Source organism: Gymnoscopelus braueri, assembly GCF_963280865.1.
Source record: "Gymnoscopelus braueri genome assembly, chromosome: 3".
Taxonomy (NCBI): Eukaryota; Metazoa; Chordata; class Actinopteri; order Myctophiformes; family Myctophidae; genus Gymnoscopelus; species Gymnoscopelus braueri.
The window spans coordinates 5,459,186-5,474,362 of NC_137612.1; the positions used below are offsets into that span (position 1 = coordinate 5,459,186).

At 45.4% G+C, this 15,177-nt stretch overlaps 1 protein-coding gene across 2 annotated transcripts in view; it reads right to left on the minus strand.

Annotated features, from left to right (window-relative positions):
- The window catches only part of pusl1 (pseudouridine synthase like 1), a 29,767-nt gene extending 15,706 nt beyond the window's left edge, over positions 1-14,061 (minus strand). For both annotated transcript variants that reach the window (XM_080424239.1, XM_080424238.1), the window contains exons 1-3: positions 13,817-14,061; positions 12,162-12,222; positions 6,394-6,575 (exon numbers count right to left, since the gene is read on the minus strand). In XM_080424239.1, the coding sequence (XP_080280365.1) occupies positions 6,394-6,575; positions 12,162-12,222; positions 13,817-13,875 (302 nt within the window). In that variant the 5' untranslated portion in view covers positions 13,876-14,061. The remainder of the gene's footprint in view (positions 1-6,393; positions 6,576-12,161; positions 12,223-13,816) is intronic.
- Between the last annotated feature and the right edge of the window lie 1,116 nt (positions 14,062-15,177).

A 15,177-nucleotide genomic window follows, 5' to 3' on the forward strand; every position in this document is an offset into this window, starting at 1 on the left:
AGCCGAGCTCATCGTCTTCTTATCACCCGACAGAGGGGAGTTTCCCCGGTAGGACTTAGCGCGTGGAAGGAACACGTTTTTCCAACCAGTTCCTTTCCCCTCCATCCAGCGCCCCGGCTGACCAGGGCGTGGCAGTATAGAGACCAGGATTGCAGCACGTTTTTTGTGAGGGTACCTACCCTAAGGGACAAGGGGAGAACATGCAAACTCCGCACAGATGTTGCTGTTTTTTAAATTTGAATCCGTTTTGGACATATGAGGATTCCCACCCGACATAGACGATATGCATATGCACACACATATTGGCATGGGTTATGCAATAGTCCTGCTTCAGAGAGGATAATGATTCTATATATTTTTAACGAGACATGGTGTGTAGGCGGCAGTGGTGGAAAAAGTACTCAAATTCTTTACTTAAGTAAAAGTACCAATACTGCAATATAAAAATACTCTGTTACAAATAAAAGTCCAGAATTAAAAATGTACTTGAGTAAAAGTACAAAAGTATTGGCATCAAAATGTACTTAAAGTACCAAAAGTAAAAGTACTAAATATTTGAAAATAGCCGATCTACAAGCTCACAACGCGTCGCGATGCGACGCGTTGTGAGCTTGTAGATCTGCTATTTTCAAATAGCCTAGGTATAAAATAGGTTTAAAATGGTTAATGTATGTTTCATTATATCATAATTTATATCTGAAAAGTAACTAGTAACTAAAGTTTTCAAATAATTGTAGTGGAGTAAAAGTACAATATTTGCCTCTGAGATGTAGTGGAGTAGAAGTAAAAGTATTGGAAATTGGAAATACTCAAGTAAAGTACAAATACCTCAAAATTGTACTTAAGTACAGTACTTAAGTAAATGTACTTAGTTACTTTCCACCACTGGTAGGCGGTGGTGTACTTATGTCGTACACCCTGGGGGCAAAGCACGGCGCACGTGTGTCATTGCAGGTTCACAGCCGATGCAGCTGTCATTGTCATGGCCCAAATGTACTTGCATAGCGCCCATCTGTGCACCCACAGGGTGTGGTATTGGGTCTTAAAACGAGGTGTAGTCAGGCTCAGGCAAATTGTTGGCGTATTGCTGTCTTCTAGGTGGAGTGAGAAAAGTCAGAAATGTCCCCGCTGTTTAAAGAGTGCATTAGATCAGGGGTTCTCAAACGTTTTTAATACCACAACCCCATATTATGAGGGAACATTTTTGGCGACCCCATCGCCCCATGTATGAGGAGTCTACTGGCCGTCCTCTCCACGTTGGTCGTGACGACCTCACTTTTCTTTTCTTTTTTTCTTATTTTTTTTACCGTTTCTCGATAAAAAAAGTTTGATTTGGTTACCACTGCGTGACCCAGTGGTGGAAAAAGTACTCAAATTCTTTACTTAAGTAAAAGTACCAATACTGCAATATAAAAATACTCCGTTACAAGTAAAAGTCCAGAATTAAAAATGTACTTGAGTAAAAGTACAAAAGTATTGGCATCAAAATGTACTTAAAGTACCAAAAGTAAAAGTACTAAATATTTGAAAATAGCCGATCTACAAGCTCACAACGCGTCGCGCTGCGACGCGTTGTGAGCTTGTAGATCTGCTATTTTCAAATAGCCTAGGTATAAAATAGGGCTAAAGTGGTAAATGTATGTTTCATTATATCATAGTTTATATCTGAAAAGTAACTAGTAACTAAAGTTTTCAAGTAAATGTAGTGGAGTAAAAGTACAATATTTGCCTCTGAGATGTAGTGGAGTAGAAGTAAAATACTGTAAATACTCAAGTAAAGTACAAATACCTCAAATTTTTACTTAAGTACAGTACTTGAGTAAATGTACTTAGTTACTTTCCACCACTGCCCACCGGGCATTTTCCCGGTACGCCAAATGGCCAGTCCGCCGCTGCCACTTTGGGTCACGAACCGCTGCATTAGATAGCAGATTAAAGCTGTATAGACTGGTCTGCAGCAGTGTTAATTTCGTCGACTAAAACTCTGATGGAAAATGTTTGTCGACAATCATTTTTCACTGACGAAAACTAAATAAATAAAAACCATGCTAAAACTATGACTAAATATACTGACAATTTCGTCAACAAATAAAAACCAGACTAAAACGTTAGGGAGGGACTAGCGGAGAAGAGATGCAGTAGAACTAAGACAAGTCCTTTTATACTTGGTTGCGCACAGGTGTAGCGCTCCGAAAATAGCAGATCTACAAAGCTCGCAACACGTTGCGATGCGACATGTTGTGAGCTTGTAGATCTGCTATTTTCAAAAGATTTGTATACATATTGAACTTGTGAAATGGGACACAGGCACCCTTCGTGGTGCCCTGTGCTACGGACAGGACCGTTTTGTCAGCAGGGGGGGGGAGCGCATTTCACCTTTTTAGCGCTCCTTCAGCAGGAGCTGCTTCTAAATTTCACCGATAGTTCTGTCTTCTTTCACTTTTTCCACGCCGTTTGGTGCCTCCCCAAGGTTGGTGCCCTGTGCTTCGGCACCTAAAACACTTCCGTTAAGCTGGCACTGAGTGGAAATGTGCCATGTTGTGCCATACTAGAACAGTCTAAATAAATAATTCATAAAAAAGGAACTTAGCATGTGTTAAGTGGACTGGCAAGACAAAGGACTCGGGTGTTGACATGGGAACAAAAAAAACTAAACGTGTCTAAGAAGAATCTAAAAAAGTTCCCCTGGCTGCGCTTCTCCTTACAACCAACCGGAACAAACTGGTTTGAACCGACTGACACCGCAGTCCTATTTTAAAAATAATGAATTATTATTATTAGTGGTAGAATTGAGGAAGGGGGGGGGGGTGTATATAACATATCATCTCTGACGGGTGGAAACCTCATATGTTCAGAACTGTCACCTTTCAGGATTCAAATTCAAAAATAGCAAAAGTAGCAGATCTACAAGCTCAAAACACGTCGCGCTTGTAGATCTGCTACTTTTGATGCGTCTACTACAGCGTCACATATTGTATACTTAGTTATACAATATGGAGATAAGAGGTTTCTGCCCGACAACAATGGATATTCTGAAGGAGGTGCTAGGGGAAAGGCCACAGGGCAGTGGTTCTCAAACCTTTTCATGTCAAGGACCCCCAAAATGATATGTATTAGGCCGCGGACCCCCATGTCAAAAAATGTAGTTCCAGGGACCCCCAGAAGTAAAGATTTGAATTGCAAATGTTTGCTTTAAAAATATCATATTCAAAGATTTTTTTTACCAACTTTCACGACATTTCAAAAATAGCAGATCTACAAGCTCATAGCGCGGCACTCGGTGCCGCGCTATGAGCTTGTGTATCTGCTATTTTTGAATAGCCAAAGTATAAAAGGTTAAAGTGGTTAAAATGATTGTGATGCTATTTTAACACATTTTGCTGGGGACCCCCTGGGGGTCCCTCGGACCCCAGTTTGAGAACCAATGCCATATAGGGCCACTAGAGTAGGCCTACGGTAGCTCAAAGTCTTTCAGTTTTAACCAAAGAACATCGCTTACCCTGCCTTTAACACTCAGTATTTGACTGTGTTCTGTATATGAAATATATAACAGCAGCCAAGCTGTACAGTGATGTCATAGTGATGTCATAGTGGCGTCTGTGCAAACATGTAGCGACAGCATAGCAGAGCATTGTCTATGCTTCTCCACATTTAACCCTGGAAACCCCAGATCGGCTGTGTTTGCTATTCGTCGTATGGCGATTGGCGAAGTATGTAGGGGTTTAAGTGGTTAATATGGTGAAGCGGGTGAGTTTGTGTGTACTAAAAAGAATGCATTCATGCACTGTATGTGACTGTGTTCCGTGTGTGTGTGTGTGTGTGTGTGTGTGTGTGTGTGTGTGTGTGTGTGTGTGTGTGTGTGTGTGTGTGTGTGTGTGTGTGTGTGTAGGAGTGAGAGAACAACTGTGCAGGCACATGGATATGAAAACATGCCAGTACAATGTACATCAAAGATGTCCTTTTCTGGATACACTAGGCACGAATATCTGCGTGTGTGTGTGTGTGTGTGTGTGTGTGTGTGTGTGTGTGTGTGTGTGTGTGTGTGTGTGTGTGTGTGTGTGTGTGTGTGTGTGTGTGTGTGTGTGTGTGTGTGTGTGTGTGTGTGTGTGAGTGAGTTGTGTGGGGGGATCCACAGTTGAGGAAACTAGGTTACGTTTCCCAGGGAGTAGATTGAGTGTGACACCCAGGCGGTAAAGAGGAAGCACCCGCATCTGGATTCTCTGCTTAGCCCAACGTGAAGTGACACACTTCACCTGCCCCATGAAACCAGTGCCCACGCACACACACACACACACACACACACACACACACACACACACACACACACACACACACACACACACACACACACACACACACACACACACACACACACACACACACACACACACACACACACACACACACACACACACACACACACACACACAGGCATGCACAAACACAGACACACACGCTCGCACTTACACACAATATATTCAAAGGGAACTCAAAGTAGCCATGTGGCCTACCAACCACATCCACTGACATCATTGTGTTGTTACTCAGAAAAAGTCCCACTTTAGGAGAAATGACGTTCATTTAAACCACATTAACCACCCTGGTGTCCAGGATTTTCATGAATGTTCTTCTTTTTAATGTTTCAATTCGCAAGTGTTCTTTTTCCCCCCCAAAAGACAGATAAAAATAGGGAACACAGATGCTATAATGACATCAACTATTCTTCTCGCCTGTCTCTTCGTGAGCAAAAGGCCTTGACCAGATTCTGATCATACAGTATATGTGTAAACAGAATTCAGTTGCGTGAAAAGATGCTCAGTTGGTTTCTGTCTTCTGAGATTTAAGATTGAATAATTTATAACCATTTCAATGAAACATTGAATGGAATTTGTCTTGGTGTTTGTTTGCTCAGGGTAGACAAGACAATAAATACAAATACACATCAGCATAAACATATAAAAAAAATAAAACATACTCTCGCCACGCCTTTCGGCCTGGCGGAAAATACTCTAACTAAATGAATGTCTGGAGCATAAAAACGCCACCAGGGGACACAGTTAAGTTATGTTAATGTCCTCGAACTGATGAGGAGGAGTTCAGGGCCCTCACTGTCTCAGGAAACAAATGGCCTAATAACCTTTTTCCTGAAGGAATGGGGACAAAAAGTGCCGCGCTATGAGCTTGTAGATCTGTTATTTTTGAAAAATCATGAAAATGTGTGCAAATCTTTGAATATCGATATTCTTTAAGCGCACATTTGTAACTCAAATCTTTGCTTCTGGGGATTCTACAAATGTCTTCTAAATCCTAACAGTTTTTTGAAAAAACATAATTATGTTACTATAATCAGTGGTTCTCAAACTTTTTTCATGTCAAGGACCCCCAGAATCATATGTATTGGGCCGTGGACCCCCATCTCAAAATATTGTATTCCAGGGACCCCCAGAAGCAAAGATTGGAGTTAAAAATGTTCACTTTAAAAATATATATATTCAAAGATTTGCACACATTTTCACGATTCTTCAAAAATAGCAGATCTACAAGCTCGTAGCGCGGCACGAGCTTGTATATCTGCTGTTTTTGAATAGCCAAAGAAATCGTAAAGTGACACAGATGCGTTCCTGGTCTTAATGGGTTAAGAGGAGAAGCAGAGGAAGGCCAAAGAGGAGGTTCATGGATGCGGTGAGAGAGGACATGCAGGCAGTGGTGGAAAGTAACTAAGTACATTTACTTAAGTACTGTACTTAAGTACAATTTTGAGGTATTTGTACTTTACTTGAGTATTTCCAATTTCCAATACTTTTACTTCTACTCCACTACATCTCGGAGGCAAATATTGTACTTTTACTCCACTACAATTATTTGAAAACTTCAGTTACTAGTTACTTTGCAGATATAAATTATGATATTATAAAACATACATTAACCACTTTAACCCTGTTTTATACCTAGGCTATTTGAAAATAGCAGATCTACAAGCTCACAACACGTCGCATCGCGACGCGTTGTGAGCTTGTAGATCGGCTATTTTCAAATATTTAGTACTTTTACTTTTGATACTTTAAGTACATTTTGATGCCAATACTTTTGTACTTTTACTCGAGTACATTTTTTATTCTGGACTTTTACTTGTAACAGAGTATTTTTATATTGCAGTATTGGTACTTTTACTTAAGTAAAGAATTTGAGTACTTTTTCCACCACTGCATGCAGGTGGCAGGAGTCACAGAGGAAGACGCAGAAAACTGATGGAAACCGATGATCCACTGTGGCGACCCCCGATGGGAATTAGCCGAGAAAGAAAAAATAATTGCGATAATCTCAAATAATAATGATGCGATTATGTAATAATCGTGACAGCCCTGATAATCTGAGGTGAAAGAGGGGACTCACTGGATTTGCTCTGGCATCAGGTGGTAGTTGAGGGCCCCGACCAGGACGTCCTCGGTGAACGGGGGCTTGTCGTCCCTACGCCGGAGGTCAAAGTGTGCCGAGAGGCCATGGACGCCGGCGTCTGTCCTGCTGGAGATGTAAACGCACGCTGGAGTGACGGGCTTCAGCTTCCTCAGTGCATCCTGCAAGGAGACAGAGAAAGGGTAACCGCAACGCTCGCCCCAAAACAACACACTCCCCCTCCCAGCGGAGGGGGAGTGTGTTGGTACTTGGTGTGTTGGTACTTTAAGTATATTTTGATGCCAATACTTTTGTACTTAGGGAGGAGGGAGGCGAGTTGGGTACCCCGTGAGGCAGGCCCGTCCGTCCCTTTCGGGCGGGCCTTGATGGCATCGGTGACGCTATTGATTGGACAGACCGGGGTTTTCGGAACTCCTGGAGTCCGCCTCCGAGTGAGTCACCGGTGTTCACGGCGCAAAACACAATACAATATAGAACGATGCAAAACACAATATCAAGTTCAAGTTCAAGTTCAAGGTGTACATATTCTCTTTACTAACCTTTCATTCGGTCACTGCTGGTCCCTGTTCCTCAAACGATTCCGTCATTGGACCCCTGCGAGTGTCGGCCGTATTCATTCAGTCATTGCTGGCCTCTGTCCCTCAAACGATTCCGTAGATGAATTCTTCTTGCCGATAGCCGGTCCTCGCCTCCATCATTCCACACCTGGACACGATCGGCCGTGTTCCTTTGGCCACTGCTGGTCTTTCTGTTTCTCCAAACGATTCCGTAGAGTCTTTTAATTCTCCCGCTCAGACGGGTCCTTGTCTGACAACCGGTCCTGGCCTCCACCATTGGACCCCTTTTCGTGTTCGGCCGTATTCATTCAGTCACTGCTGGCCTCTTTTCCTCGAACGATTCCGTAGATTGATTATTCTTCACCCAAACGATTCCGTAGATTATTATTATATATTATATATTATTCTTTCTGCTCCTTTTATTCTTCCTTTTTATGTCTTTCTTCCTTCCTCTTACTCTACACCAGGAAGTGCTCGAAATCATTGTGCATGAAGTCCCGCAGGATTCGCAGGGAGTACATGAGTACCCTCTTACTGATCTTTCTGCCCGCGGCCTTTGCTTCAGACTTTCCCAGGCCAAGACGGAGCAGCAGGAAGTGATTCCCTTTGTACCACTTTCCCTTGCCTCCTACCGGGAATCCGTAAAACGTCACCCAGCGGACTCCCAGCAGGTACCCGATGTCCTGCGCCAGAGGCTTATATTTGCGCCTCTTTGCCCTCGCGTGACAGCCCAGCGTTCTGTCGTTCCTCACGTTTACGATGGTGACGTCGATCACGAGCGCCTCACCGTTCTTCACGCAGATCAGGTCGGGCCTCAGGGGCCTGCCGTCTGCGTCGGGAATCGTCGGCTCTTGGTAACATGTCCAACCGGAGTCCTTCGCTATCCCGGCTAGCTCGTCGCAAATGACGTTGTGCCGTTTTATTCTGCTTCTCGACACGCTTTTGCAGAAACCCAGTATGTGTGAGATGGACTCTAGCTTTACTCGGCATCGTCTGCACCACGCGGTGCGCTTTGGCCTCCCCCTGGTAAGCACTTCCCTTGTCGGGTACGTGTTACACCTCAGTTGGAGCGCGGCCATGTATCCGCCAGGCTTGATCCCCACCGCCAGTGGGTCACGAAGCCAGCAGTTGCTGACGTCGTCGTTGAACAGCTGCCTCACTCCGATTCCTTGGCAGGGTTGCTTGGCCCATCTGTCGAACTCCGCCTTTCGCCAGTCTCTCGGCGCGGGGCACCTCGTCACTGCCCCCCCATCTCCGTCTCTGTCTCCTTCTCCTTCCTGGCCGATCGGCTCGAAGCCCCATCGAGGCGCCTTGTCCAGACTTCCTCCCGCCGACTGCCAGAGTTTCAGGAACGCTCCTCTGCCATATCTTCGAGCGATCACGTTGCGCGTGACTCTGTCGGTAGAGTGCCGGAGCTTGTGAATTCGACGTAGCCTCATGATCGGTAGGAATGCGCTCAGCTTGACCAGCCCCAGGCCTCCGTCCACGCATCTGGCGTAAAACAGGCCGTGACTTGTGTTTGCTGACAAGTGGAACCATTTCCTCACTGCTCGCCGAATGACCTTGTCCGCCTTGCGGAGCTCTGTGCCGCCCGTTCCGGCTAGGTCGGCGTGATAGTACATCCTCGGCAGAGCGCTCTTGGTTAGAAGCATGACCTTCTCTACCGCTCCCAACGGGGTCTTGTCGATCGCACGGATCCACTCCAGCACCTTGGTCGCCCAAGGGAGTTGTCCGATCCCCTTCCAGGGATTGATCGGAACTCCCAAATACTTTACGCTCTCGCCCGGTCCGACCAATCTCAGTTTCGTGCCGCCGAGTGTCCAACTAACTTCGGCGTTCAGAGTCATGTTTTCTCCCGTTCTACCAAGAAAGAAGCCATCGCACTTGTTGGGTTGTACGGCCAAACCGGTGATCCTGCAGAACTCTTCGAGAATCCTGAGGTTGCGGACCATGCCCTCTCTTGACTCGCTCACGAGAGCCAGGTCGTCCGCAAACGCCATGCAGCACATGGACACTCCGTCGAGCTCCAGGCCGACGCCCTTCGATTCCAACGTCCTGACGAGCGGGTCTAATGCGATGTTGAACAGCAGCGGCGACAAGGGGCAGCCCTGTTTCACGCCGACTTTCATGGCGATAGGCTCCGTGTAGCCTTCCTTGCACTTGACTACCGTGGTGCAGTCTTCGTATAAGGACTTCAGAAGTTCACTTATGTGCACGTCGATTCCCCTCTGTTCCAACGCGGCCCATAGGTGCTCGTGAGACACCGTGTCAAAGGCTTTCGCGAAGTCTATGAACACCACTGCCAAGGGCCGCCTGTTCGCAACGCTCGTTTTAATCAGAGTGTGAAGCACTGTCGTATTCTCTGCACAACCCGGCGCGCGTATGAACCCCCGTTGTCGTGGGTTCAGGTCACAGGCCCTCTCCAGTCGCTTCTGAACTATCCTGGCAAAGACCCTCATGACCGTTGAGCCGATTGTTAGCGGCCGCCAGCCGTCCAGATCCCCCAGCTTTTCCTTGTCGGAGCTTTTCGGAATGAGGGTGGATCTGTTTTCTTTGAACGTCGGGGGCACTTCCCCGGCGACTAGCCAACTCGAAAAATGATGGGCTAGTTCGTTCCCTTCGGGGTCCCATTCCAAGAGACGATCCGCTTTGATGCCGTCGGGTCCCGGAGCGGAGTCCTTGCCAATGGCCTTCAGGTGGCCTACCACCTCTTTGGGCGTCACCAGCTCATCGAAATAGGAGTTGTCCGCCATGCCGTTCCCTTCGAATCCGAACAGTCCGAGAAAGGGCTTGACTTCTCCCCACCTGCCTTTGAAAACTCTCTCGATTTCGCAGGTGGGTATGAGACAGTCGGCTTCCACTTCGCCATCCAACACGTACGAAGCGAGCTTCCCTCGTTCCTTGAGCTCCAACAGTCTACCTCTCATGTAGGTCCTCTTCCTGATCCGCGGCCAGCTGTCTTTCACCCCACTGAGGGGATTTTTCTCGGCCCTCTTGTGCGCACGTAAGCGCCGGCCCTCCTGACTCGGAACGCCCAACTCCGCTGCCATTTGTGCACTACTGTTCCGGATTCCTGCGCACGTACAGTCCTCCAGCAAGATAGGCCGGGTGGCTTCCTTGGTGACCTTGAGGCCTTCCGGCCCGGCACCCCTTACGCGGTTGAGTAAGGCAGTCCATAAGACGTCCGGTGCTGTTTGATGGGCCCTTGGCCGACCCAACTCTCCGATCAGACTCTCTAGGTCCGGCGCTGAGGTAGTTAAGCCGCCCCGACGCCGCAATGCCCTGATCTTGTTGCTCACTTGTTCCACGCTCTTCTTAGTGACCAACAGCCGGTGCACCACACGGTAGTTGATCTTCCACCCTTGTGCGCTCACCAAATCGAGCAGTCGCTTGGTTTCCTCTGGCGACCACCTCGCAGTTTCAGCCCGTTTGTCCTGCCTTCTACGTTCTTCCGCCACCTTCTCTGCTTGAAATTGCTCCTTGTGCATCCTGCTTTTGTGCAACTGCTTCCCCCTGTTGGACTGGAACTGTTGCTCGCATATCGTGCACTTAAAGCCACTCGCATGCTTCCTCGGCGACACCACCTCTCTGCACGACGTCACGTGGGTACTCACTCTCGACACCTTCTTGAACTTCACACCACAGAAGTGGCAGGCATAAATCACTTTGGCTGCGGGATGTTGAAACCTCAGGTGGAGGTCCAGTAATCTGTGTGTAGTGGGTTTCCTCCCACATAGCGCGCAACCACTGCCACCGGGGAGCACCACCCTGAGTTGGTTGGACGCACCCGGCCTGTCAGCCATTGAATTGGTGGTCCGGCCAACGTTGTCGTCCTCGAACAGTCTCCTCCTCAGTGCAGGAGTTGTAGGGCAAGGCGCCTTGGACATTAGTTCTCTCTGGCGTCTGAACCATTTGGCCCTATCCCTCATTGGTGTAGTGGCCATCTCGGCGGTCCCTGCCGGTCCCTGTCCTTCCGAACGATTCCGTACCGCTGTCCGTCTTTGTTCCTTCTGTTCAGACGGTTCTATTGCTGACTGCCGGTCCTCTTGGCTGGGAACACAAGAGGGGAAGGGTGGAACACAGAGGCTACCGTTAGCGACTAGTGAATAATTCATCCGGGTCCGCGAACGGCACAAGGAGCCATGCCTGGACCGGGGCTAGGCGTGCGTTCACCCTTGCGAGGTTGACTGAGGTAGTAGTCTCCATGCCCAATGGGTCTTGTTCAATAGACTGCACAGAGGCTCCCAGCAATGTGTATATACCCCGGGGTGGGGTTCGTCCGTCAACTCCTTTATTCTTGGAACCCACTTCTTAGTGAGTTAATTATGCTTCAAGCTTGTCATCGCATGTGGTGATCGTGCCCGCCACGCTACGTGGCATTAGTGACCCCATTGACTAGACACATGGAACACACGGAGGCCTTGTTTTTGTCGTTCCACTCTTATCTTTATTGTTCCTTAAGCATAACAAGCAAGGCTACCTCACTGCCAGGTGAGTCAGTAGGATACAACAGCAGTGACAACACAGAAATGTGTGTGTGTGGGGAGAAACGTATCAGCGTAAAGGTAACCAGAACGCTCGCCCCAAAACCCAATTTTTCCGCACGCCGCTCGCCCCCCAGTGGTTCTTCTATTAGTTTTACTGAGGTTGAGGTTGCTGTCGACTTGGTCTGGACAGCTGGCCTGGCGCAGCGGTCCGGGCACCTAGGCTGCTAATGACAGCCTGACAGCGTGTCGCAGGTTCGTATCCCGATGCAGACGACCTTTGCTGTGCGTCACTCCCCATCTCTCTCTCCCCATTTCCTGTTAGTCTACTACACCGTATCAATAAAGGCAGAAAAAGACAAAAAATATCTTTAAAAAAAAGGTTGGTGGCGACCGTTCCGAGGTCGCCGGATTTGACCCGGGGCGAGCGTGTTTTGGGGAGATTAAATTGGGGAGAAAGTGGGGTAAAAAAAGGCTTCCAATAAACAGCTGTCCTTGGATGGATAATGCATGTCTAATGTCAGACATAAGGATTAAGAAGTGACACAGTTTATCTTCCAATTAGCAGAGCATTTCTCTGGCACCAATGCTTTTATTTACTGGCCTGCTGTGTGTGCTGTTAGACATAATTTGAAGATCAATGAGACCATAAATACAATACAGCCAGAGAAAAGATAAACAGTGACATGGATAGATGATTAAGTACCTCCAAGTAATCCTGAACTCCTTTCACCTCCTGCTGTTGTGGAGGCACCTTCACCACACCTCTGAAAGGAGAGATGCATTGCAAGCATAACTAGACGCGTCGCAATTCAGGGCAATTGCAGAGTGTGGTTGCACCGACGCTAGTCGCGGGTCGCTGTCGCCGGGACTCGAGGAATACGCTGGGAGGAATACCGTCGGAGGCTGTGCCAATTACATTGTCACGTAACTCCTTATATCACTTGCGTTTCATTTTGAGAGGATTGATCCCCCCAAAATAAGGTTTTTGCATGAAACGGTTACATTCTGAGCATTTGTGGCGCCCCCTATGGATCAAAGTGGAAATTATTTTGGGGATTTGTTGAGTAAACCACCCTCGACATGTGATTAAAATTTGGGATCGATTGGACGTTTTGTTTGTGATTTTTGGCATTTTTGATAAAACGGGCCCCTCCCACTAACTTCGGAAGCCAATTACGGACGAACGGTAAGGACTATCAAAATGCCGTTTGGATATGTTTATCGCATGGGTCCAGAGATCATGTGTACCGATTTGTTATTGTTAGATTTGGACAAAATATATGGGAGGAGGAGCTAAAAGTGTGTTTTGAAGAAAATTCAAAATGGCGGAAAATCTATCCTGACGCAAAATTTTGATTTTACGACCTACGGTTCAAGAGTTATAGGCCAAAACGTAAAGTGGGCTCTTATAGCGCCACCATGTGGCCGATTCGTGTAATTATTTTTTCAATAATTTCGGACTAATGAACCTTATTATGAACCTCCCCTCCAAATCTGGTAACTCTAGCTCTTACGGTTTCTGAGAAAAAAATACTTGAATTTGAGTTTTCTCACTTTTTCATTAAAGTGGATGGGGAAATTTAATGCACTAATAAATCAATATCAATAAAACTATGCAACCAATCTCTTAGCAAAATACAAGCACACGATTCCCGGTGAAGCCGGTCATTTTGACATATGGCACTAAATTGGGAAAAATAAACTGTGGGCTGTGATGCGGTTGAAAATATTGTTTATCTATAATAATAATAAAGTGTGAGGATTACTATAGTCTGGTTGCCCTGTTAGGGCAACCACACTAATAAACACTACAAATAATACCAGTGATGGAAGAAGTACTATAGTCCCGTACCCAAAATGTACTTGAGTAAAAGTACAGAAGTATCTGCATCAAAATATACTTAAAGTACCAAATTTCACAAGTTCAAAATGTATAACAAATCTTTTGAAAATAGCCTCACAACTGCGACGCATTGTGAGCTTGTAGATCTGCTATTTTCAAATGGCCGAAATATATATAGTGGTTAGTGTGTGTTGTAATAATAATCAAAATCTACAAGTAACTATAGTAACTAAAGTTTTCATATAAATTGTAGTGGAGTAAAAGTACAATATTTGGGGTAGAGTACTGAAATTTGTAAATACTGAAGAAAGTTAAACAAAAAAATACCTAACATTTTTAATTAAGTACAGTACTTGAGACTGAGTACATGTATTTAGTTAATAATTAATTACACCACTAGATGCATTGCAAGCATAAGTTACTATTATTATTAATAAGTTATAACCACAATACCCCCCAAAATGTTGAGGTTTCTCTAGTTAACAAATATGCAAATGTTTTGCTTAATATTGTACCTGTATTTTGTTCCAATGTATTGAAAAAAGATGAGATAACGTGGACAGTTGTGCATCATGGTCCTTCAATGTTTCTGTGACACTTCTTGAGCATGTTTCTCAAAGAAGCTATTAAAAAAAGCAAAACTGCTAACTAACTGTATAAATATTATAAAATATCTTATTATTACGATTCTACATATGCATAGAAGTCCATAGAGGGTTGGTTTTGTAATCACAGGGAGGTTTGTGTTGCTGTTTCTCATGTTCGGGGTCGGTTGGGACTATAGGACTACAAATGTGCGACAAACAAGCAGTGGACTACAAGCAGTGTTGCCAGACTTTGCGAGAGAAATAAGCAACCAGGTCTATCGGCTATTTGAAAATGTACATCTGCTATTTTCAAACAAATCTTGAAAAAACTAAAGTGAATAATTTAGAATATTTTTTGAAACATTTTAAGAACACAAATTTGGTATGGGGGTCCCTGGCACAAAATATTTTTAGATGCGAATCCATGGACAAACACATTAATTTAAGGGTCCTTGACGTCAAAAAGTTTGTTTAAACAACATAAAGAAACGAGCCCAAATATGCACTACACTTTAGAAACAAGCCCCAAAAAAACAGCAACCCGCATTGAACAACCAATATTTTACAAGCAACTTTACAGAATAACAAGCCCAAAGTCGCTTATAAAAAGCAGACATGGCAACCCTGACTACAAGAACAAACTGAACAAAGACACCACGTCACCCAGAGAGTCGACTCGTCCAAAAACCCTCGGAAACGTGTGTAGTAGTAGTCCTCTACACACACGTAGTTCTGTTAGACTGTCTACCACTGACCAGTGTGACCACCACCCATGTAGACAACATCAACGGTATAATAATAATAATATTAAGTCGACTGTCATTATCATATTGATAACATAATGCAAATCTAGCCCACGTGTGTTTGCTGTTAAAGTCGGGCATCTTGACAAGTACCATCTTGGATGACAGAATATATAATACACTGTCTGCCTGTATATATCGTTTTTATTCTTTCGTGATTGTTCAGATCTACGAAAAATAAATTATTGACAGCAAATCCTATAAGTGAAATGAATATAAGCCCTTCAATGCGACTGAGATATATTATGTATGATAGGTTTCTGTTACATTATTCACGTCAAGAGAGACAGGAGACATGCATAGGGGAGACATGCAGTGGAGGGTCCTGCAGCAGTCACACTTGTGTCCCTTTATGATTGCGTCACTGAGCAGGGGGCGTGTCTGCTGTCTTTTAGGATTGGAGGGGGAAACGTATTTTAATAGGATTATGGTATCTTTTTATCTTATTTTGTTTTAATTACCACAAGTATTACACGTACATATGGT